The following is a 25923-nucleotide window of genomic DNA, read 5'->3' on the forward strand; positions in this document are numbered from 1 at the left end:
AACTTAACCTAAATATACCACCACGTCACTGTCGCATACGAAATATTCTGCACATACCTTACGCGCGTACTTCTTATAGGCAAAACTCATTCTTTCTAAGATCAATGAGAGCGTTTAACGAGCTTGCCAAGGCTGAACCTGCAATCGACCTTTTCACAAGCAGCCTAGCTTCCATTAACACCGCTTTTCTAGGCAAACACCCAGACATAAAAAGATGAAAAATGCTATTCCTTATTAGGTATTTATTTGTCTGTCTTCCTGTGTTACTATTGTTTGTAGTTGTAATTTGTATTATATAGATAAGTACATAATATAATTGTGGTCAACTCAACATCCATTAAGAAAAAAATAGGCAATAATATTAATTAAGGTATAACTTGTTAAAATAGTCTTACTGTCACCACTTTGTTACTTTTTTTTTTTTTTATGAAATAAGGGGGCAAACGAGCAAACGGGTCACCTGATGGAAAGCAACTTCCGTCGCCCATGGACACTCGCAGCATCAGAAGAGCTGCAAGTGCGTTGCCGGCCTTTTAAGAGGGAATAGGGTAATAGGGGAGGGTAGGGAAGGGAAGGGAATAGTTGAGGGTAGGGAAGGGAATAGGGTAGGGGTTAGGGGATTGGGCCTCCGGTAAACTCACTCACTCGGCGAAACACAGCGCAAGCGCTGTTTCACGCCGGTTTTCTGTGAGAACGTGGTATTTATCCGGTCGAGCCGGCCCATTCGTGCCGAAGCATGGCTCTCCCACGTATGAATGGGATTATAATATTTGTTAATAAGTCTTATCTTACACCTAATATTCCAAAGTAAGTAATTGTTATCTGTGGAGGCTTGTAATTGGCTCTTCTTTTCTATCTCCAATCATATTATAATATTGTTAGCTGTAAGCCACCCAAAGAAAATAAAATAGATGTTACACAATATAATATAACTGTACATGCTGCTGCATTGAAAACTATTCTATACTAGATGACGTCCGCAAATCCGTTGCGCTAAAATTTGTTTATCGCGCGGGAACCGTACATTTTGCCAGGATAAAAGTATCCTATGTGCTTTTGAGTATGAAGAGGTGACAGACCGGCACACAGACTTTCGCATTTAATAGTAAGTCAGTATGAATATCCTTTCCAGGGTTCCATCCAATTGCCTTTTGTAGCTTAGATATTGAGACTTGAGAGTTAAGAAACAGATACAATTTCGCATCTTTAATATTTTCCAAATCTAACCCTCTAACATTTATAAACGCTTATTTATGTCTTAATAGTTATTTTGCAATAAAAAAAAAGTTATTAAAGAATAATTTTATTTAGTAATAAATTCTAAGGAACAAACAAGCCGAACTTGAGATTGGTTTCCGAAATAAAGGTGTAAGCTCCCCAGTAGCAGACCGCAATAATGGCGACGCTGCCTATGAGACTGCAGAACCAAATGCAGCCTAAGTCGCAGCAAATCGGCCGAGTATCACGTCGATTCAAATCAATATTTCTGTCCTCGTTTTTTGGAAATCGGGAACTTTGCGGTCCTTGGAAGTTTTGAAATCTGGAATTTTATTTTTTTAAGGTTATATTTTAGTGGCAAAAAACTAAGATATTGCTGCTGTTTCTACTTACGGTCAGGTAAAGTACCTACCGAACAACGAAAATGTATTTTTTTTTTATTTTTAGAGACAGTAAGCACTAAATTCAACTTTTTGCTTGTTGCTGCGGTATTTCACGGCGCCCAAATGTAATTTATGATTGGTGCACAATTTGGGAAACCCTGACAGATGTAGGTAATAAATGATAATTGTAAATAGTCTCGCTATATATTGAGGTCTAAACGAAAAACTTTTCACTTACAGAGGTCTACATGTGAAAAATTACTCTCTGAAAGAGAGTAATTTTTCAAAATTACTCTCGGAGGTATTCGGAATGAAAATGACGGGACCTGACAAGTCGCTTAAAGAGTTTTCGAACTTATCTAGTTTTAAGCGAAAACTGTAAAATTTTTATACGTGGGAGAGCCATGCTTCGGCACGAATGGGCCGGCTCGATCGGAGAAATACCACGTTCTCACAGAAAACCGGCGTGAAACAACGCTAGCGCTGTGTTTCGCCGAGTGAGTGAGTTTACCGGAGGCCCAATCCCCTACCCTATTCCCTTACCCTCCCCTATTCCCTTCCCATCCCTACCCTCCCCTATTACCCTATTCCCTCTAAAAAAGGCCGGCAACGCACCTGCAGCTCTTCTGATGCTGCGAGTGTCCATGGGCGACGGAAGTTGCTCTCCACCAGGTGACCCGTTTGCTCGTTTGCCCCATTATTTCATTAAAAAAAAAAAGGCGAATAGGTAACAACTAGTAAGGTAGGTAGATACAAAATATTCTGTCTTTGGGCCAACCCACACGTACCACAACCACACCAGGTCGCAACGACAAAATGCCGTCAAGTAGTGGTTACGTGTGAATAGTGTCGCTGCAGCTTTTTGTAGTTGCGTTGTGGTTTCGCCAAAATGTCGACGTGGTTGCGTTGTCGCCAGTAGTTGCAATGTGGTTGCGTACAAAAGTCAATTGAGGGGGGAAGAGGCGGAAGAACGCGGGCGGTGTGCGCGCAGTCATTGCACGTGGAGTGGTTGTCGTTCGTTCGTGTCGGTTGTGACTTGCGGTACGTGTGGGTTGGCCCTATGTCTATTGTCTAGCACATGACAGACGAAGACATCGAACCATGAACAGTTTCTACGCTGCTTGAATACAGAATATCTATAGTATCTAAGTGGGTAAAGTACCAAACATACGCTAAGGGTCTTCCATATTTTTTCATGTGAACTCTCAAAAGTTAGGCTTGTATCATCCATGTACCGTCAGCCATGTACCTGCAATTTTTGGTTTAAGTATTGATTTAATTTTAGGTAAACAACTAACAAGAATTATTATTGTATTCGACGTCTCACCAGACTATATTACTATTGAACAACAACAAATCAAAATTGTTTGGTATTAAGTAATACCTTACCACAAATAGATGTGGTGGACATTAATAATATTTTCAATTCTAGATTAGGTAATTTGACATATGATAAGTATTTCTTATCTAATTTTTTAACTCGACATTTAGCTAAATGGCTATACAATTTTATAGTTTTAAGACAAGCCAAAAAATTGGCTAAGCCGACCACTGCTTTTATTGAGCAGTGTTCTTATTCTAATCAATATATAACTGAGAGCTTGGAATATGTTCCAAATAATTTAAATTAGATTCTAGGACAACAGAGGCACACTCTAGCAGTATATTATTAAACAAAAATAATAATACTAATGCCTACCACCAACAACCTAGTAAGATTTCTACACAAAATTGTAATTTTAATATAAACTTGGTGCATCAGAACTTACAGGGAAAAATAGGAAAAGAATTAGAAATTGAGTTATTTTTAAATGAATGTAACATTGACATTTTGTGTGTATCAGAACATTGGTTAAAAAATTATGAATTGTCATTTAATTATTCTGATCATCAGCTAGCAAGTTCGTTCAGTCGAGAGAATGCTATTAGGGGTGGCTCCTTAATATTGATTAAGAAAAAACTTAAATTTAAAGAACGTAAGGATATTGTTAGACTGTCAACTGAACGAATTGCTGAGTTAGCCTGTATCGAGCTGAGCCACCTTATTATTGTAAGCGTATACAGACCTCCATCCGGCTTATATGATTCTTTTGAACAAATAATGGAGCAAGTGTTAACAAAAGTGTGTGCATCTAACAAAAAGATTATAGTATGTGGTGATTTCAATATTAATTTACTAGACTTAAACTCCACCACTGTTAGATTCACATCATTGTTCAAATCGTATAACCTTATTAATTTATTCAACGAGCCGACAAGAATTTGTGATACAACTGCGACTTGCATAGATAATATTTTCACCAACATAACTCCCTATAGGAAGGAAATAATTAATGTATTAAGCTCTGATCACTGTGGACAGCTAGCTTCATTTAATATAAATTGTGATACTAATTTAAAAGAAAAAATTGAATATATACCTATAAATACAAAACGTATTGAGAAATTTAGAAGTAAATTATCATCAAGTTTTGAGAAGTTGAATGTATCAAATGATCCAGATAAAGCGTTTAACAATTTATTCAATAGAGTAAATCAGCAATATAACGCTGTATTTACTTCTAAAACGGTCAGTTTGAATAATAAAAGAAATAATTTTAAAAAATGGGCAACTGCAGGTATTATTGTAAGTAGACAAAAATTATATGATTTGTATAACGAGAAAACTATAAACCGGAGTGAAGCTTTTAAATTGTACGTCAAGAAATACTCAAAAACTTTTAAAAAGGCCTGTCAAGCAGCAAAGGCACTTCAAATTAAAGAGAAAATTAGAGACTCTAAAAATAAAGTGAAAACCACCTGGAAAATAATTGCGGATGAGACTGGAAAAGTCGCCTGTCGTAACTCTAAATTTGAACTTTTAATTAATAATAAAAAAATCAATTCTGATCTTGAGGTTGCGACAGTCTTTGAGAAGTTTTTTGCAGACATTCCAATCTCAACTACAAAGAACTTAAATTCATCACCTACAGTTGCAGAAAAAATACTTAGAGAACATGTCAAGGAATGTGATGTCAATTTTATTTTTAGAGATATTGACTCCAGAGATATTATCAAGACTTTCAAATCAATCAATATTAAAAGTACCACTGATCTCTGGGGTATGTCCACAAAAATTATAAAATCAGTAATTGACATCATTGCCCCTTACCTAGCTTTAGTTTTTAATAATTGTATCGAAAGTGGTGTGTTCCCAGACTTAATGAAGCACAGCAAGGTGATGCCTCTATTTAAAGCTGGGAAGAAATCAGACCCAGCCAACTATAGACCAATATCCATATTGCCGACTTTAAGTAAAATCTTTGAAAAAATAATTCTAAATCAATTACTTGCTCATTTTAACTCAAATAATTTATTACATAATAATCAATTTGGTTTTACTAAAGGTCGGTCTACAACAGATGCAGGCATTAGTCTTCTGTGTAGTATTTTTGAAGCTTGGGAGGAGTCGCAGGATGCACTTGGTATTTTCTGCGATCTCTCTAAAGCATTTGACTGTGTGGAGTATGATACTCTAATAAGAAAACTACACCATTATGGTGTAAGGGGCCCGGCACTTAAACTTCTTAAATCTTACCTTACAAATAGAACGCAGAGGGTGGAAGTTAACTCCATAAGGTCTAATGGAACCAAAATAAAACTAGGTGTGCCACAAGGGTCCATTTTAGGGCCTTTTCTTTTTCTCATCTATATAAATGATTTACCTTATCTTGTTAAAGATAAGCATGAGATAGTACTTTTTGCTGATGACACTTCACTAATTTTTAATGTGAAGAGGCGACAATTTAATTATGACGAGGTAAATAGTGCTCTCTCAAAAATAGTACATTGGTTTAATGCTAATAATTTACTTTTGAACTCTAATAAAACAAAATGTTTAAAATTTATCTTGCCAAATGTTAGGCAAGTACAAACCAATGTACTATTAAATGATGAGAAAATGAATTTAGTAGACACCACCGTATTCCTAGGCATAACGCTGGATTGTAAGTTACAATGGGGTCCACATATTGCGAAACTGGCAGATAAGCTTAGTTCTGCAGCATATGCTGTTAAAAAAATTCGTGAAATCACTGATGTAGAGACCGCGCGATTAGTTTACTTTAGCTACTTTCATAGCATAATGTCTTACGGCATCCTCTTGTGGGGAAACGCGGCGGACATTAATACAATATTTGTGCTGCAGAAGCGAGCTATTCGTTCTATTTATAAGATGTCGTCTTTGGAATCTCTAAGAGAAAAATTTAAAGAAATAAGAATTCTGACCGTCACATCTCAATACATTTTGGAAAATCTCTTATATGTTAGAAAGAACATAAATATTTTCAAAAAGAAAAGTGATAATCATAATGTAAATACTAGAAATAAGAACAAGTTAGCAATACCAATGTTCAGACTAGCCAAAATAAGCAAATCCTTTAAAGGCCAATGTATACGCCTATACAATAAAATCCCAGAAAATGTTCAAAATCTACCTTTAAACAAATTTAAAAAAGCAGTTAAAGAACGTTTGTGTGCTAAAGCGTATTATAAAGTCAATGATTTCTTCGAGGACAGCACACCTTGGGAATAGGGTGGCTCCATGCAGGTTACTTTTCTTTTAATTTTGTTACATAGCTGTAAGCCATAACATTGTAATTTTCCATTTTTTTTTTGCAAAAGATGGCCCCGTGCGAGTTTCTTACGCCGGTTCTTCTCGGCGGGGTAGTTCCCGAACCGGTGGTAGGCAACGTAGTTTCTTCGTTCGACTTTCAAAAAGTGTATCATGATACCCATTTTGAATAAAAAGATATTTTATTTTTATTTTATTTTATTTATTTAAAAGAACACTTAGGTACGTTGTGTTGTTAGAGAATATACCTAATAATATTAAAGTGACAACGCACCATCATGTACCTCCTTATACGTCCTAGTGATGCGATACCTATTTCTTATACCTAGTTAAGTGTAGACTATCACTTTTAACTATAATGGCGCATTTTCATTGGTTGTTAACTCGTTCGATATAACCCAGCATACGGGGAGTCCCCGCAGCCGAGGTAACAATTAATGAAAGTTACAAGTCGGTACACGGTGTTCGTTGCCTGCATGCTTTATACCGACCGTGAGCGTGATATCGACCAATGAAATTCATCGGTCGATAATATTAGGCGGCTTGCGGGACGCGAGTCAAAATACATTTTCATTGTTCAATTTCGATTCACAAGTGCTTATTGTAGTAAAAAGACATGCGGGCTCTATCGACTAACGAAAACGGTTTCCCGAACGGCTTTGTGGCATGAGTTTCAGAAATCTCCCGCGTCCCGCATGCGGACCCCTATCGACCAGTGAAATTGCGCTATTATTTATTATGCGTCAGCTAGTTTAATAGGTTATCGATTTGTCGGGTACTTTACCTTCGGCGCATATCAAATTGTGCATTGTATGTACTGTAATTGGAATTTCCTATGTACAGAACCAAACAGAAGAATCCAGTTATTAATATTGCCATAAAAACGAATTCAATATACCATAAAACATTAGTGAATACACCGTACATTTATTTTACATTAGAATAATATGCTGCAAAATGATTTGACGTTATTATTTACAAGGTTTACAAGCTTTTTAATTTGTAAATACTTACTGACAGCAACTACATGTCTATGGCTACCCTTTGCCTGTCCCGACCGGGACGAATTAAAAAAAAATGTCTATGGCTATACGAAAAGCTATGTGATGGTTTTTGGAAGAATGTGAAAGAGTGATGTTGTGTTTTTATATTATTTTCCTAAAATTGTGTTATCTGGGTTTTTAATGTGTAATATTGGTAGGATATTAACCATTAAATATTCGTTATCGTGCACAAGTGTAGGAAAGTGATGTAATAACCAGAAACGTGCTCTTTTGTGTTACCTTCAAAACTCCATCAAAAGTTTCAGTAAAGCGTCCTACCACTTTACTGAATCGACGGACTTGACTTCTTGACTGTATTGACTTTATACTTAGACTTTGACTAGACTTTAGACCTGACTGACCTGACGATAATATAGAAAAAATTGTATAAAGAATATTGTTTTCCCGCCATAATATTATACTCGACACTGGCCATGGTTATAGCCGAAGTGCCATTATATGAAAAAAAAAAAGCTAAGTGATATGTCAAATGTCAATGTCATAATTTAGATAAATTGTCAGCAGCTCAGCACGTATTATTTTTTAATGATGTCATTAAAAATTCGATAACGTGTTAATAAATTGAAAAATCCATATTATTAAGATGGATAACATAAATTCTATAAGCTAGGAATATATAAATTAGCATAATCATGTATGTCTTATAGTATAAGTTTTCTGTGAACCCACGAAAAGTTGTGCGACTGAAGAATGAAATAGTATTTCATCTACGTTATGTATGACTTGTATGAATTGGAAGAACAAAACATGAAGCATAATTTACGGGATTGGCGTAAAGCACTACGCACACCGGCCACTTATAGAGTCGGTAACACAGTGAGAATACAACCCCAGTTTGTTTTTTTAATAGGAATCATAGGTGCTTTCCTACTAGTGCTATTCTACTATAATTGGTCTGAGAAGCTACCGAATAACTCCATGCATACGTGGAACAAGAGTTACAAGATATACAACAATACATATCCTCTAACTGCTGCGTATCAATCAGGAGATGTGATAAAATATAAAATCGGTATTGTCACCGACTTAGACAAAAATTCCAAAAGTAAAACAAAACCGAACACCTATATTAGTTACTTGAAGAAGGGTGTACTAAGTTATAATGTCAAAAAGAAGCAGATAACAGTGTCTTGGGAGCAGAGTAACATAGTTCTGTCATCAACATACTCGCACAAAGGTAGAGGAATGGAACTCTCTGAGTTAATAGTGTATGATGGTAGATTGCTAACCTTTGATGATAGGTCTGGCATGGTAAGTAGTTTCATGGATTTACACTAGCCAACAGCTTCATCAAACAAAATTATATAATAATGTATATTGTAATATTTTATTTGCTTATTATAATAATATTACTAGTATTTCATTACTTCTGTCTTCTATAATTTTGTAATAAATAACAATAGAAAAACATAGTATTGATATTCATATATTTTGTGCACTTCCTATCTGCTATCCTCATCCAATCTCTCTCCGTAGGGCTGTTGGAAGAGATTTCTATTAGAAATAAGCAGATCCATTGTGTCATCTTACTGTGTGTAAATTATTATTAGTGAAAGTTTTTGTACACAATAAATGATTTAAATAAATGTACAGTCCTCAGTATGAGAATTATTTAGTATGTAACTCATTATTTATTAAAACTTAAGTAATGTAACATATAATATTTAATTTATGTAATTATCTTGAGTAAAAAAAAACCCAAATAGGTTTTGAAATCAATATACATGATTTCTATCTTTCTAACAAGAAGATTCAATAGTTTTTATGATTTGTGTAACCTTAATTTAATTTTTAGGTTTTTGAAATAGTCAATAATAAAGTTGTGCCATGGGTTATTCTATCAGATGGAAATGGTTACAATGAGAAAGGATATAAAGGAGAGTGGGCGACAGTCAAAGATGAGATTTTGTACATTGGTTCTATGGGTAAAGAGTGGACGACTGCGGCTGGAGAGTTTGAGACATTTGATCCCATGTGGGTTAAAGCAATAAATATACATGGAGAAGTATGCAATACTTTTTATTCATTTTATAGAATAGAGAGTCAGGAAAAGTTTTAGAGAGATGTCTTTTTGCAATTAAAAATTTGAAATCCTGCTGCCCCTAGAATGATGCCAACCCTCTAGGAAGCTGTCGTCCCCGTAGGACACTACTGTCCCTAGGCCACAGCTATAACTGCTTATCTATAAATCCAGGGCTGGGCTTTGTGATAGATGGTTGAAAACCCCTGTAATAGAGGGCTAAAGGCTCAACAAAATTATACAAAAAAAACAAATTACTAAGGAAGGCTTCCAAATTAATAGACTCAATGTAATTTAAGACTACCTACTTACTTAATCTTACAATATGTAATTTTGCTACAAATGATAAATAATATTTTATTTGAATGTGATTTTTCTATGAAAATTAGTAGGTTAAACTTTATTCATTTCATTACAGGTACAACATTTAAATTGGATAAGTCAATTTAAAGCAATACGTCGCTCAATAGGTATAGAGTGGCCGGGTTATATGATCCATGAGTCTGGAGGCTGGTCGGAGTCACAGGGGAGATGGTTCTTCCTACCCCGACGATGCAGTCGGGAACCATATAATGAGACAAAGGACGAAGTAATGGGTTGTAATTACTTAATTACGGCTGACAACAGTTTCAATAGTGTACACGCTATGCAAGTGAGTATTGTCTATACTTCTTAGCTATACTCCACTCGGGCTAGTTTGTCGCTAGCGGTCGTTGACTCCCTGTCAAAAACTTGTCATTTTCCATATAAAACCACAATAAACAATATCTGACACTTCATTGTCAATCGTGGTTTATATGGAAAATGACAAGTTTTTGACAGGGAGTCAATGACCGCTAGCGACAAGTTAGCCCGAGTGGAGTATAAACCCTTTACTCAATAAAGCTTGACAACGCTTTAAAATTTAAATGAATGTGGCGAAAAAAGGAGCTAACATTGCTTTCATACAAAAACACCATTTTTAAGATTTCTCCTTTACCAGCAGTGCCACCGCCCACATTCATAATATAAAGCCTTGTTGCACTTTAGTCAATACTAATATTATAAGCCATCAGTCTTTACTGTCGGAATTCATTTTGATTTAATTTGGTAAGATACTTGGATCCCCTAAACAGGGCAATGGTTTTTATCAAGGGAAAACGAATTATTCCGCGAAAAACAAATTTCTGCGTAACGCCTTTGTATTTCACTTTAAAAAGCCTATTTATGAAGGCAAAAGAAAAGATGGGAGGATGACATAAAAGCAATATCAGGTACAACATGGAGCAGGAAGGCTATGGATAGACAATTGTGGGCGTACCCAGGTTCTGGGCCAGGGGGTGGCAAATTACCCAGGGTCTGAGCCAGGAGTGGGGCAAATTACGCAGATTCTGGGCCAGTGGGGGGGGGGGGGGGGGGGCAAATCTATACTTAATATTATAATTGGGAAGAGTTTGTTTGTTTGTTTGCTTGAACGCGCTAATCTCAGGAACTACTGGTCCGATTTGAAAAATTCTTTTACTGTTGGATAGCCCATTTATCGAGGAAGGCTATAGGCTATATTTTATCACGCTAAGTATAATAGGAGCGAAGAAATAGAGGAAAATGTGGAAAAAACGGGGGAAAATTATTTGAAAGGGCTTATTTGAACGCGCTAATCTCAGGAACTACTGGTCCGATTTGAAAAATTCTTTCAGTTTTAGATATCTCATTGATCGAAGAAGGTTATAAGCTATATTTTATCACGCTAAGACTATTAGGAGCGAAGAAATAGAGGAAAATGTGGAAAAAACGGGGGAAATTATATGGAAGGGCCTATTTGAACGCGCTAATCTCAGGAACTGCTTATCTGATTTGAAAAAATTTTTCAATGTTAGATAGCCCATTCATCGAGGTAGGCTATAGGCTATATTTTTATCACGCTAAGACTTATAGGAGTGAAGAAATAGATGAAAATGTGGAAAAAACGGGGTAAATTATATGGAATTGCTTATTATATTATGAACTACTGGAGCAATTTTTATGTTATTTGGCAAACATGAAGAATAGACCACGTGAAGGGACATAGCCTATTTTTTGCTGCAAAATGTACGGTTGCGTGAAATTCCTAAATTACGCAAGCGAAGCCGCGCGGAACATCTATATATAATAAAATCGTAGGAAGTCAATTCTGTATATTGAATATTTTTGTACAATAAATAATACTTTGGATTTGGGCAACAGCTAGTTTTTTATAAGCTAGGTGCTTATAAAGAATAAAAAATTAATAATTTTTAGTTGTATTGCAAACAAATGGCAAAAATTCGTTATTTTTATAGATGAAAGTACTAGATAATATACTTAGTAGGGACGTCAACATGTTCCGGGGGGGGGGTCAGCTGCCCCTGCGCCCCCCTCGGTTCGCCTGATGTGTTCGATGATTGTGTGAGAGTTTAGGGTAGGCCTTTGCCATAAGGCAATCAGATTTAGTTAAGAAAAATTAATGTATAAAGTATATAAATGTAAAAGAAACAAATGTGTCTGAATAAAGGCTTATTTTATTTATGAAAATAGTAATTGATATTTAGATTATTACTTATTTAACAAGGCACTCATAGAGTGACCATAGGACAAATAGAGGGCATCCAGTATTATCGTTTTGTATTTTTGCGTAACATTTTGGGAGATCGCAGACGGCACACTTTTTGATCGATGATCGAGTCTGCGGCGCACATACAATCTGCATGGAGCGGCCATGCAGATTGTAATGTGCGCCGCATACTCGATTAGCCTAGTTGAAAATCACAGTGCACAGTTGCTTATTAGGCCAGCTCCTCTTTGTCCATGCTCCGTGCCCTTACTCCATCCTCACTCACTGTCGCTACACAACTGAACTGTTGACAGCCTGACAGATGACTTATATAGACTGCTGCCCCACTACAGCTGGTGTTTATGAGACAATGTTTAGTATCTACTATGTAGATACACTGCACATACACTACACCGACGTTTCGGCTGCATTCCAACGGCCGCCCGTGGTTACGGGTGGACTAAGGTGACAGACATCCAACTTATTGAAGTTTTTCAACAACCCGAAGATTTGTATTCCCATAAAATCTACGCTTTCGATATGAAAGTCAAAGAAAAATACGTTTTAATTAAAGTTAAGAACCGTCGGAAATAAGGAAAGTGCTACGCGAAAAAATCCGTTCTTAAATGATTATAACAACATTTATTTTTATGTGTAAATATTTTTTAAATAATAATTACATTAATGGTATTATTTTCAGCTGTCGAAAACCCACAATCCGAAGCATGGGTTTTCCTCTTTCAAGTTCATTCCAAACACAAATGACGAAGTTATTGTCGCCTTGAAAACAACGGAATTTGAAGGCAAAACAGCAACATACATCACTGCATTTAAAACAGATGGGACAGTCCTTTTAGAGGACATATTCATTGAGGCCCTGAAATACGAGGGCCTGGAATTTATATGATTTATTTTCGTTAGTCAAATTTTATGAGAATATGTAAATATGTATAAAAACTTTTGTTATTACACTGTTTTTATTTCACAAGATTTATTATTCCTCATAAGTTTTTCCAGCATTTTATTCAAATTGAATTTACAAAATATTTAACAGACTTTGATGATTATAATATTATAAAATTTTAGATCTAGAAGAGTTTGTATATTCCATAGTTTTCGATGTAAATGCCAATTTTATAGGGTGACTATTTATGGGTGGGCCCAGCCCACCCATAAATTTATTTATGATTAGCGCAATATTTAATACAAAACATTTTTGTTGACATTTTGGTCAAAATAACTGAAACATAGTATTTACATTTTTTGATGAATAAGTACAAAGAAAATAAAAAATATTTTTAAACGTTTTATTGATAACAAAGTAATAACATTTCAAACATATTATATCTTTAGATACACTTGTGCACTTACATAACAAAGATCAACGTTATCTGGCCTAGGCTATATCACATTTGATGGAAATATCAATATTGTGATGGATTTTATAAAGAACATTTTTTCAATACATGAGTGAAAATAATAATATTGACTACAAACAAAAATGTTACAAAAGAATATGGCCATATCTACTATGTAGAAAAATAAAACAATACATAATTAATAACTTTTTTTTCTAAATAACATAGCATTTGATAAAACACCTACCATTGATTTAATCATGTAAAAAATATACATTTTCTTCGAAATAACATAGCTACTTGATAAAAACACCTACTTTTATCTGGTGAAAAAATATACACTTTCTTCTAATTTTAGCTACCACTCAACTCCAATCGATTATCAGACTGAATACATTCCAAACAAAAGACTAACAAAATAACAACATAATAAATCATTTCAAGCCAATGGTTTTGGTTATCTCTTCAAAGACGGTCCACGCCATTGCTGCCATAAGCGTTCTACGCAGCATTCTTGGTACGGCTCCTTTAAAATATCCCTGGATACCGTAAGTCTGAAACAAATATTGAAAATAAGAAACGATGTGCTATGCAATATAACCAGATATATAGTCTGTCAAAAAAGTGAAGTAATTAAAAAGCGGCAACATCGTAGTGTAATATCTTTTTTCTTAGATTGATTTGAAAGGGATGACACTAAGATGTTGCCACTTTTTTATTTCTTCACTTCTTTGACAGACTATAGTTATGTCTAAGGTTACCTAAAAGGTAGAAAACGATACGAAAATGTATGGGGTATTTTTTAACCCTTGCAGAGGACAGGGTCCGTTCAAACAATTTTAAGTAGGCGTCAAGCCGGCTCATTCTTGTTGAAATATTGCTCAGTCACAAATACAATTCAAAAATATTGACAACTTACAGTGCCATCTATTCACCGAAAGAAGTTAAAATGTCACTTTACTTTTTATCAATAGATGGCGCTTTACTTGATGGATTTAAGTTCCTTTATTATTACTAGACAATTATACGTGGTGGTCTAAAATCTATAATTTTTCCGCGCAAAAATTGTAGTTCCTTTTTCTCACACCACCGACTGTTTTATACAGGGTGTAACAAAATTAAGTGACAATACTTTAGGGTGTGTACGGGTCCCCTATATAGAGTTCACTGTCAAAATAGCAGTGCTGAAAGAGTAACTTTTTTTGCTATTGTATGGGAAATAACGCTCGGGCGCTTGCCCAAACCATCACAAAAAAATTGTTCTTCCAGCGCTGCTACTTCCACAGTGAACTTTAAATAAGGGACACATACAAATCCTAGGTATTAGCACTTAGTTTTGTTACACTTACACCTTATATAACGAGCTGCACCTCACCTGATGTACGTATATCAACGCAGTCAGCATATTCGGGAATTTCTCCGGGTACAGCTGCATTTTCGTCTTCAACACATCAGCGGGGTTGGTAGCGAGTGATGCCGCTATGCCTGCGACGACACCGCACGAAAAGTGGATCATGTTCGACGTGGCTGGGGCTTGGAGCCATTCTGAAAAAAATATTGGAATATAAATATTTTAAAAACAAGATGATGCAACTCTGTTGCGCCAAAATTCGTGTTCTTTCCCGGGACTTTCGCATTTATAATATTAAGTATGGATGGAATGTTAGGGACTATTGTTAGGTAACCTATTTACAAAGCTGGTATAAAATTCTGTGATCTATATTATTTTATATTATGTAGTAAGATAAAATATTATGAAGAGTAAAGGCATTTTTCGTTTGCATCGATTTTTTAAACTACTGAACCGATTTTGTTGAAAATAACACATATTTAAACCAGACTACTACAGAAGCTATTAATTTTATGCAAAGTATAAGTAATACTAATTGTACTATCAGAGACGTTGATTCCTAGGCAGATGTCGGATCTAAGTAATTTAGTCGCGTTATGTCAGACCTATCCGACCGATCACAGCTAACATTGATTTGACTTAAGCCGACCACATGACGTAGGTCCGTCAACTGCCTAAGAATCAATTTCCTCGATGGTAAATATGTCACTTATACTTTTACACAATAAAATAGTAAAATATAATCACCTTGAGGCACCGCCTGCTTAGTCTGCGTGTAGAACATGAGGTACAGCCCTGAGAAGGGCGCGTCCCTTGCCAGAGTCGGACCGAGCCCACACGAGAGCCCCCGCAGCCCCTCCGCCCGGTATGTGTCGCGTAGGGCTCCGCTGAGGCTGGTGTACTTGTATACACCCGACTCGTATCTGTAAAGAGGATAATTGAGTATTATTAATTGGAAACCTGTTAGGCAGCAAATGCAATCAAGTGTAGCGAGAATAGAACGCGTTTCAAATAGGTATAAAAATGCTTTAGTATTATTATTTTTAACAAAAAATTAAAACCAACCGACTTCCGAGGTAAAAACAATAATAACATCCTTTAAATAATATGAACTAAAAAGTATTAAATAATTTTTCCTATCTAATAGTGCCTTTTTCCGAATTCAGCTAAAACTCAACTATTTCTGTACTCAATCTTCATCATTTTGAAGGTACCAGATATACTTAGCTGAATCTTCAGTCTGCCAGAATATTTGAAACTTTTTTAACTGGCACCGACTTCACAATTAAGAAGATATAATATAATATCGGCCAAGTGCGAGTCGAACTCGCCCATGGAGGGGTACCATTATAAAGCGAAAGTAAGACGGTCGCCGGCTGCTGCCGCAGCACGCTCGCTTCGCTCGCTCGGCTCCCTCTGTGTTGTGGTCTAAGTTCTAACCTAACCTATCCTACTCTTGGACTTTGTGGATTGTGTTTGTTTTTGTTTTGGCGGGGGGCTATATATATCCGTGGTTAAGTAGGCCTTCTGTTAAGTCGTTATCGAACCGCTCATTCCATCATTTTTACCGCTCATTCATTTATCGAACCGCCCATTCCATCATTTTTGCCGCTCATTCAGTTATTGGACTGCTCAATATTTTTTTAAACTGATCATAACACACATCTCAAATATTTAAATAACTGCTCAAAAAATTAGTTCTCATATTATAATAAACGTAATTATCCTAAAACGTATATAAACTACATAATAGAACAAAAGTTCTGATAAAATTTTAATAGTCTAATGCCCTGTTTCTGAAGTTACCAGTTAAATTTCATTAGCTATTGATACAATAAAGTTATGTATAGGATAAACGTTGGTTATCTGTCACTGCGTTTCTGAATACGCAACGAACCGTTCACTATCAAACAGATAAGCAGTACCATAATTTGCCGTTAGATGGGTCTTTTAAAATTTGCTATTTTTAAATTAGGATTAATACTAGTTTTATTTACGAATACGAATATTTACGAATAAGCGAATACTACGAATATTTTATTTAGGGGTAAGTAAATAATTAAATAAGCATTGATTTAGTTATAAATTAATAAAATTGGCTATTTAAATTCGATATTCAATTTTCATGAGATGCACACTGAATAAAAATGCAGCAATTTGCAAAATTTGCAAATCATTTACTTACCTCTAGTACATATTATGTAGTTTTCATACAACCACAGTCCACATCACAGAACACAATAATATTTCTAACGGAGAACCAAATCAACATCTGTTTGTACTTTGTAAAGACAAGACTGCCTGCTCTTTCATTTTGTTAGTTTAGTTGCTTTGTTGCCAAACAATGCACTTTTTTGGGTCTTACCACTTGCGAATCGCGTCAGCAAATATTACACTACCGAATTTAATTTAAAAAAAAACTCGAGTATCTACTCGTTAAAAGAAACAAAAAAAAAATATACCTTTGTTTAAGTTCTTTTGAACTATTTTTTACGGTTATAACTTTATAATTTTTATTATTTAACTGTAGATACGTTATTGAAAACGGCCGTAAGTTTCTAGGTAAGTTCTTAAATATTAGAAATAAACTCCAATACTTTCAAATTAACATGATGAATGAGCTGCTCGTATTCATCATGTTAATTTTAATATTTTAACTGACAATTTTATAATAAGGTAAAACCTAAAAGTTTATGTAATTTGCTTGAAGCAAAACGTCAAATAAAGTTATGAAATCGATAAACGGCACACATTGGCCAGTTAAGTTAACCTGCACTTAAACGGAGTTTATCTTAAATTGCGATGTTCAGAAACGCACTTTCTTAGTTTATCGAACCAATATCGCTAACGAATAGATAGACTGCCGTTAAAAGTTCCTCAGAAACCGGGCATGATTCAGCTACTCCACAGAATTCACATTTGTACACGCTACTGTAATTTAACCAAGTTTCTATTACACACATTAACTTATAAGTAGGGAATTATAGAAACACAAGCACGAATATTTGTTCGTAATTTATTTATTTGACAACTATGAAGTATAAACTACTTTGCTACATATCCACCAAAGGGAGGGTGAATCTGTGTACGAATTCGGACATCTACCGGTCCATAGCATTTGTATGACTCGAGCGATCTTTACACGAAATATTTCGAGTGTGAAGTTTTGAGAATACACAAACTATTAGCAACAAATTATATCGTGCAGGAAACCGGTCTCGAACGCTTCAACTCCCAAGCGGCCACATGTGGTGTACGAATTGGGATATCTATAACCGGTCCCACCGTTCGACTCGAGACACCGTTCGGCCCCATGTGCGCGTGGTCTATATAATGGTGGTTGCATACTAAGGTATCAACTACCATAAAAAATATCATATGACTATCTTGATGGCAGCCGCGGCCTGGTCGCTGCGGCTCGGCCGCCTATTATCGAAGCAACTTACTTCTCAGAAGTAATGTCAAATGTGTGCCTTACGCTCTGGAGTTAAGGTTGAATTTGTTATGTTCAATTTTGGTGACATTGGTGACACTTTCTGGTAATGGTAATAATTTGCATAGTAGCATATGCTTTCAGTTCTTAAAACAGCACCGCAACCCCTAAACTTGTATCTATTCTATTGTAGCTCATATGCTTAGGATGCTTCTCATAAAACCAAAATCACCATATGTTTCCATATAAATTTCGAGGAGTTCCCTCGATTACTCATGGATCCCATCATCAGGTCACCACTTTTGTGAATATGGTACCAAATTGGAGTGAAACCTAATACAACAAAACAAAAATTTCGAAAATCGGTAAACATACAAAAATAAAAATAAAAAAATAAAAATCTCCACAGCCGAACATATAACCTCCTCCTTTTTGGAAGTCGGTTAAAAAGTGATATAATATAGAAGTACTTATTTTAATTTTTAATAAAATATGAAAGCATAACAATTTTTATCATTTTTTAAATCTTACATGAGATTTGAAGAGAAAACTCGAGGCAAATCTCGCGTCTCTCGCGTTATTTCATAATGAATGGTTGCAGTTGGGATGGGATCAAAAAACAAAATAAAAAGTGTTTAGAAATTTTTGGAAGCACTTATTAAATTAATTATTATCTGGTGTATCCTAGTTATCATCGTGGTGACAGCGCTGGGGGCAGACATTATATTTAAATCATTTATTTACAAAGTATGCAACTTTACCACGTGTCTAGTTAGATGTCAACACATTATTTATAAACTGTATGTGGACCGTCTGACCCCTGCATTACTTTCTATGCTAATTTCATGTTAATCGAACTAATTTCCATTATAACAACGCAGCGAGTAGAACGCATTAACTAAAATTAGTTCAAACTTATATCTACTGAATTTAAATACTTTTAAATTCAGTAGGTAATAAATTAATTATTTATTTACTTACACTGTCAGTATTTCAATAGCAAGTATTTTAATCATTAAAATACTGCGCACAATAATGTTTTAAGTAAAACAATTTTAAGTAAAATAATGCACTACGGCGCTGCATTTTTAGATAGCGCAAATAAAATTAAAAATTTGCTTATGATAGCTAATGCAGTTGTGTCTCTAATAATTCTTAGATATCCTATAGGTGCAAAAGTTGGGTAAATGTTTATTCGACTTACCATTTTATTTTATTTCATGTACTTAGATAAAAATTTGAGGTCGATCAATATTATGTGCTATTATACCTACTTCTTAATACGCAATTTGTTAGAAATTATGTAGCCTTCACGAAGCTTTATTTACATTTATATCAAAAAACAAATTAACGAACAATAACATGCACTATAATATAAGTAGTTCTCTATATTAAAGTAAATGAAAAACTTACCTAGTCTTAATAACAGTGATCGGTATAAGAGCGACTCCGCTCATGGTTCTAGCCGCTACACCCAATGTGATCGCTTCAAGCGCCGTCAGGTTAGTCTTCCCTAGCTTCGTCTTCAGCCAGTGCAGGGACGAGAAGTAAAGCCCAACGCCGGGCACACAGCGCGCTATGGAGGGCACCATGCCCTTCCATAGCCCCACTATATGCTCCTGACGCACGATGTTCATGAATATGGAGATCATGCCGGGTTGGATTCGGCTGCTGTGGACGAAAAAGTTGTTGTTACGTGTGTGTAAGGTTTTTAGGGTGCGTTTCCACTGAAGTGGAGCGGAGCTTAGCGGTGCCCGAATTGACCTGCTATTCCAGTGGAATGACAGCGAAGCGGAGCGAAGATTTCGAGCATGGTGATTGGTCAATTCGGCACTGCTTAGCTCCGCTCCGCATCAGTGGAAACGAGGCCTTATAGTTATATTATATGGGATTAAGTTGGATTTATGGGATGAAAATATGGTGGTTTTACAGTCATAAAATACATCATACAGGAGCTATACATATTAGCGGAAAACATGACTATAGCTTTTTGCTAAAATGTCCTAGAGTTACTTTACTGTCGTATGAAAAAATAACAAATAAGATTAGGGACTAAGGTGTATTTAGTTCCTCTTTTCGCCACTAAATTGTTTGGCGCTAAGGTCGATAAGTACTACAATAAATTTTTAGGTTTGAAAAAAATAACGATGCAGTAATATTTTTGAAACCTGAATTTAGTTCCTCTTTTCGCCACTAAATTGTTTTGGTGCTAAGGTCGATAAGTACTACAATAATTTTTAAGGTTTGAAAAAAAAAAAAAAACGATGCAGTAATATTTTTGAAAACCTTAATTTGTTGCCAATGCAATTTTGAAAACAGGAACTAATCTCAGGTTTTCATTTTACTTTCTCATCAATGCTTACTTATTTCATAGATAATTATTTTTTTAGAATTTAAATAGAGAATGATACTAACTTGATAGTCGCCGCAACAACATGCTGGCTGGGGTTCTGTAATCTCGTCTTCACTAGATCCAGCGGCTGAAACAGGATAGTGCTGAATGTTCCTGAGAACGAACCCGCCAGGAACGCTTTGAACACCGGGTGATACTAAAAAAATAATTGAAAAAACTTTTTAGTCTATGGTAAATAGTTTAATGTATGACACCCACACTCCATGAAAAAAAAAACTCTACAACCACTATATTAGATGTTGTAAAGTCTTAGTGGTTAAGGCGAAGAAGAAAAAATAAAACATCCTGTACTTAACAATGAAATACAGAGTGTTACTTTTTTATTTAGTGGTATAAACATTTCTGTCATATCACTGACATTATTTTACATAACTGAACAGACTTACAATTTTATTTATTTAATAACAACGTTTTAATCTGTGCTTGATATTAGAATTTCCCTTCTGAACATAATATATAAGGGAAAGTCCCTTAGAAAGTTGCCAAAGTACAGTTCAGCAGAATAACGCTCTGGACAAAGTACAATCACACAAAAAGTGATAAAATAATCTACCACCCGACACGAGCGTGATGAAAGCATTAACACAAGTTAATATTTTCGTTGATAGGTAGGTATACTTGATAACTTTTGACCCAGACGCACAAGTGATTACAATATTGGCTAATCGAACAAAGTAAGTAAGCTTGCCTATCTTTCTCTACACTGTCTAGTTGCTAAAATAGAATCATAGTTAGCTACCAAACATCACGAAGTGTTTTAAGCCTATATTAGATGTTTATTAAATGTTGACCATATATGAAAAAAGTTTTCCCAAGGTAAGCTGAAACACTTGTTGTTGCTGAAAGAAAATAATTAATGATATTTCATAAAACTTACATTCGCAATAATATCCATCATAGCAACTTTTGTGCTGATTTTGTTCAATATCAAGTGACGTCTTTTGGGTACACTCCGAATTTGTAATAATCGAAATTATACAGCCAATAACAGATGTGGTTAGGTAGATGTAGTTTTTGGAGAAGATCTAGATCGTATCCGAGTAGTCTGAGTAGTAAATAGGGTTGATGCGGAACAGTAGAGAAATGGTCATTTTTTCGATCAGTCCGCTTGAAAATTTCATGTATGCCACCAAGAGTAATTTTAATAAAAAGTAAAACGCACTTTTCGTAAACGCAATGTCTAAAACTTTACACACAAAATGTTAGCAGGGGGACAGGAAATCACTGTAATTCACGAATTTAGCCATTTAGAAACAATAAAGAAAAATCTTCAAATTTTAAAATTCGAAAATGGAACGATTTGAAGTTAGCGCGCGCTAGACCGACAGCGTTCGAATACGACTGAAGAATAAGCACCGGGTAACGATAAGCGCGGGAATTTATAGCTATTGTTATCGTCTTTAGACAGTCGTTTAAGGGTCAGAGGTCACCGCGATAGCCCAAGATACCGCCTATCAGTAGGTCTCAGTAGGGGGTAATGAGCAATGTGTAACATCCTCGAAGCAAGGCTCACTTGATAATGAAATATAGGTATTTTACGAAACAATTTTATTGTTATTTAAACACTACTGCAGTGTTTTGTATGTTACCTTGGAGACTTTATGGAATAGAATGTGAGTCTTATAAAAACTGATGAACACATTAATATACTTACTAAAAATATCGAATTTAAAACTCCAAAAAGATATTTTTCAGTATTTTAGGCCGGTATAAATAGTCAGTACTCAAGATGCCTCTCGGTCTCAAGACACGGTTCAGGCTCTGTGATTGGTTGGCTGTCAAAATTTCGACCAATCATAGAGCCGAATCGCATCTTGAGACCGGGTCGCATCTTAAGTACTGACTATTTATACTGGCCTTAAAGAAGAACAATATCAGAAACGCCATCTAGTGGTGACAGGAGAAGTTTTTATTGATTAACTAGAAAGGCATTTTAATGAGGGTGTTTTAAATTCTATTTGGCAAATAGAATTTCAAACATCCTCATTATATTAATGCATTTCAGTGCATAACATAACAAAGGAGGGACGAAATATTTTCATTTGAAAAATAATGTGCACTTCTATAATTTATTAACATTAAAGGAAGGAAATCTTTGTTTACATTCAATGCTATGGGGAAGGACATTGACTTATTTACTTAGAAATAAGTTATCTTATATTTGGTGTAAAATTCACAAAAGGTTTAATTTGCTAAGTAGTGCCAATTTATATCTACGTAATTATGTTTTAAAAAAAATGGAAATATTTTATTATGTAAACCCCGATTAAAATAAGATAACTTTTGTCTTCAAGGAAGTGAATAAGCATCGCCTCATGTGTGTTATGAATAAGATAACGGGTGGAATGCAGATAGCATTACTTAAGCTTAGTTAATAATTTCTAAGATTATTATTTACTATAACAAAGATTTGCAATTGAAGTTGACAATAATATTTTGTTAACCATCTGACGTCAAGCTTGAAACAACTAATTATTTCTTTGATAGAGTTACCAAGGGAACTGTTTGCAAAGATCGAATAATAAGTTTATTGTTTAGTCACAGTTGAATGTAACTAGGAGCATTATACTTTATTATCTTAACTTTACATTTGTGATTAAAATGTTCATTAATTTTATCTGAGCTAAGTGGGGTCAAACTTTATCCAATTAAATACATTATTTTATCCAATTAAAATTTAAAACAGTTTTCCAACATTTTATTTAATGTATTTAGCCTGCATAGCAATGTAAATAGTTTAAAATATACTTTTTTATTTTCTATCTCATGCATTTAAACTGTGACACTATGAAGCTTAACTAATTGAATTCTTCATGGAGTCTAGAGACAACCAACTCGAGACCAACATTTAAAAAAAATCTAATTCACATAAATAATTTTGAACCCACATCTTAAAGTTAAAGCAAAGTAAGGTCCCTAGTCCAAAAACTGTACTGGAATATAACCTAAATCGCAGCTTAAATTACTGAAAGTCGATAAGAGACATAATAGTATGTACTTAATGTAAATATGAAAACTTAAAAAATAGTTTACCTGATACTGTACAGATGTGTCCATTAGCTGTGTGCAAAATTAACTAAAGCTATTGTTTTTCTGTCTGAAGTAGCCTATGTTCTGCTGTCGGAACGAGACTCGAAAACATACATGACGACATTCTTATTCGAATTGCGGGTACATCGGAATGGAAGTAAAGATACTTATTTATTATTAACAACGCAGTAAGGTCAATTAGGACGTTCTTATCATCACAAACAAGTCCGCAGGGGGCCACTTACGTCGTTATCACTCTTCAGGTCAACTGGCGGGGTGTCGATCGCCCAGCCGTTTGCGTACGCCCCTGATGGCTGCGACATCACTTATTTATTAGTTTCGTACAGTTTAATATCATATTATACAGCAATAATTTGAAAATTTTCATATTTGTTTTGGTTTTTTCGCACCATGGGCCATGGCGAATTTGAAAATGACATTGACAATTGACATGAAATCAATTGACATTTTGACAAGAGACGTTTTATTTTTTTACAGTTTTTGCTACTGCAAAAAATAAAGAACCGCATGAATTCTTAATTTTGCATACATGATACAATATTATAATATAAAATAATATTATAAGTCTGTCAAGGACAACGCGCGCGAAAATTTTCTAAACGTAATCACGCTTAATGCTACATACATACGGTTTTGCTCAATCGAGCATTATCGGATTGATGGAATAAAATTATTGATTTAGAATAAAACTATCGAGAAATGCTAAAATATTATGACGTGTGGGCGAAAGCTCGAGCTGAGCAATTATTGCTCGACGTAATTACGTCGAGCACTTATTGCTCGACATAATTACGTCGAGCAAAACCCGCGGCTCGGGCTTTCGCCCACACATAATATTTTAGCATTTCTCGATAGTTTTATTCTAAATCGATAATAATTTTATTCCATCAATCCGTTATTGCTCGACCGGCTCGATCCGGTCCCATCAATCCTTCGAGCGGCTCGATGCGAGCCTTCGAGCTGTAATAGTTTTGCGGTCCACTCAGTAATTATTACTCGATTTGGAGCAATATTTGGAGTAAAACTATCGATCAAAACCGTATGTGAGTACTTAGCATAAAAGGTGTTTTTTTTCTTATTGCCACCTTACACATTTTTATCTCGAATTAATAATAAGTTGAAAAGTTCCTATATCATTTTTTATTTCATTTAAAAATTTTCGTGCGCGTCTTTACTTTATTGACAGACTTTAAATAGCTTTAGTCCTCGAACGTTAAAAAGCTTCCTAAAAAGTGAGAACAATAATAATAATTATTGCGCCAACTCCTAGGCGAACATTAGTCCCCTCTTCTCATTATATATCCTCTTAGGCCTCTTAATTTATATATCCGTGTAGATTAATATATAGTAGGTAATATAGTATCCAAACGAGTGGACCGATTTTTATTTTTTTAAGCTGAGATTAGAGATTAGACGTTAATTGGAGCTTCCTAAAAAGTGAGAACCATAATAATAATTATTGCGCGAACTCCTAGGCGAACATTAGTCCCCTCTTCTCATTATATATCCTCTTAGGCCTCTTAATTTATATATCCGTGTAGATTAATAATTAATCTCATTCGTTTAACTATTATAAGCTCAGCTGCAGCTGATATTACTATAAAGATCTATTTTCAGTGTTTCACCATCGTTTTCGGCATCTGAACTGCCCCTGGGCAGGGTGGGCTGACAGGATACGGAAACAGCCGAAGTTTAAATTCAGAACATAAACTACGTATTGCACTAGTATAATTATTAGAGTCTACGTGCTTCGTGGATCATCGGTTTTGTCCGGCTAATTTTCCGTATCCATTCGGCCTGCCCTGCCCCGGGGCAGTTCCAGATGCCGAAAAACGCTAATAAGGTGTTTCCTACGGTGTTTCTAAAGATGAAAAGTTAAAAAATAAAATATTATTATATTTTGTTTTTAGTAATTACTATTGTTTAAATTTTACACTTGACGATGACAACGCTAAAATTTAGCGCACAGTTACTAACCCTCACGTCTCGAAGGTTATCACAACAAGTGATAAGATACTCGCTGGGGGGACCTCAGTACAATTCCTTGGAGACTTGGCGATAAAAATAATATTATTGTTATTCGCGACTAACGGAAAGTTTAAAGTAAAGTTTAGTTGCGAAAATTATTTTTATAGTATCCAAACGAGTGGGCCGATTTTTATTTTTTTAAGCTGATATTAGAGATGATTGAGAGTGTTCTTAGTAAAAGTTCATCATCATCAGCCCATTCAATGCTGAAAAATGGGTACCTAGATGTCTACGAAAAATGGGTAGTTGTCTACGAAAACCATACAGGTGTCTACAAAAATTGTGTAGGTGTCTACGAAAACTGTGTAGGTGTCTACGAAAACTGTGTAGGTGTCTATGAAAACCGCGTATAGTTGTCTACGAAAACTGTGCAGGTGTCTACGAAAGCTGTACAGGTGTCTACGAAAATTGTGCAGGTGTCTACTAAAACTGTGTAGGTGCCTA

At 35.1% G+C, this 25923-nt stretch overlaps 3 protein-coding genes across 5 annotated transcripts; 1 reads left to right on the plus strand and 2 right to left on the minus strand.

Annotated features, from left to right (window-relative positions):
• Positions 1–1295: 1295 nt before the first annotated feature.
• LOC121732675 lies at positions 1296–7174 on the minus strand. Its single transcript, XM_042122630.1, has 2 exons — positions 6998–7174; positions 1296–1540 (listed from the first exon to the last, which is right to left on the minus strand). The coding sequence occupies exons 1-2, from the start codon at positions 7138–7140 to the stop codon at positions 1321–1323; spliced, it is 363 nt and encodes a 120-aa protein (XP_041978564.1). The 5' UTR covers positions 7141–7174; the 3' UTR covers positions 1296–1320.
• Positions 7175–7781: 607 nt separating this feature from the next.
• LOC121732429 (apyrase) lies at positions 7782–12814 on the plus strand. The gene is made up of 4 exons (XM_042122298.1): positions 7782–8528; positions 9073–9282; positions 9716–9949; positions 12546–12814. The coding sequence occupies exons 1-4, from the start codon at positions 7992–7994 to the stop codon at positions 12750–12752; spliced, it is 1188 nt and encodes a 395-aa protein (XP_041978232.1). The 5' UTR covers positions 7782–7991; the 3' UTR covers positions 12753–12814.
• A 585-nt stretch (positions 12815–13399) lies between these two features.
• On the minus strand, positions 13400–23868 carry LOC121732457 (mitochondrial glycine transporter-like). Of its 3 annotated transcripts, none has more exons than XM_042122334.1 (6): positions 23676–23868; positions 20403–20536; positions 19401–19658; positions 15302–15477; positions 14579–14748; positions 13400–13757 (listed from the first exon to the last, which is right to left on the minus strand). In XM_042122334.1, exons 1-6 carry the CDS (start codon positions 23751–23753, stop codon positions 13638–13640), a joined length of 936 nt encoding a protein of 311 aa, XP_041978268.1. In that variant the 5' UTR covers positions 23754–23868; the 3' UTR covers positions 13400–13637. The 3 variants fall into 3 exon arrangements, with proteins under 3 accessions (XP_041978268.1, XP_041978269.1, XP_041978270.1); XM_042122335.1 differs by lacking the exon at positions 23676–23868 and adding an exon at positions 23434–23635; XM_042122336.1 differs by lacking the exon at positions 23676–23868 and adding an exon at positions 21278–21751.
• Positions 23869–25923: the final 2055 nt, after the last annotated feature.

This window comes from Aricia agestis, chromosome 12 (genome assembly GCF_905147365.1).
Source record: "Aricia agestis chromosome 12, ilAriAges1.1, whole genome shotgun sequence".
NCBI lineage: Eukaryota > Metazoa > Arthropoda > Insecta > Lepidoptera > Lycaenidae > Aricia > Aricia agestis.

Bases quoted from the DNA above. Each gene is read 5' to 3' on its own strand.
- LOC121732675 (XM_042122630.1), bottom strand. From the start codon at position 7,140: ATGTACGGTGTATTCACTAATGTTTTATGGTATATTGAATTCGTTTTT. The intron at 1,541-6,997 runs GTAAAGTACCCG...ATAAAATTCCAG, and splicing joins CAATTTGATATGCGCCGAAG to ATTTCAAAACTTCCAAGGAC.
- LOC121732429 (XM_042122298.1), top strand. From the start codon at position 7,992: ATGTATGACTTGTATGAATTGGAAGAACAAAACATGAAGCATAATTTA. The intron at 9,283-9,715 runs GTATGCAATACT...ATTTCATTACAG, and splicing joins CAATAAATATACATGGAGAA to GTACAACATTTAAATTGGAT. The intron at 9,950-12,545 runs GTGAGTATTGTC...TATTATTTTCAG, and splicing joins ATAGTGTACACGCTATGCAA to CTGTCGAAAACCCACAATCC.
- LOC121732457 (XM_042122334.1), bottom strand. From the start codon at position 23,753: ATGTCGCAGCCATCAGGGGCGTACGCAAACGGCTGGGCGATCGACACC. The intron at 19,659-20,402 runs GTTAGTATCATT...TTTCGTCCACAG, and splicing joins GTTGTTGCGGCGACTATCAA to CAGCCGAATCCAACCCGGCA. The intron at 13,758-14,578 runs GTGAGGTGCAGC...TATTTGTTTCAG, and splicing joins CGTTGATATACGTACATCAG to ACTTACGGTATCCAGGGATA.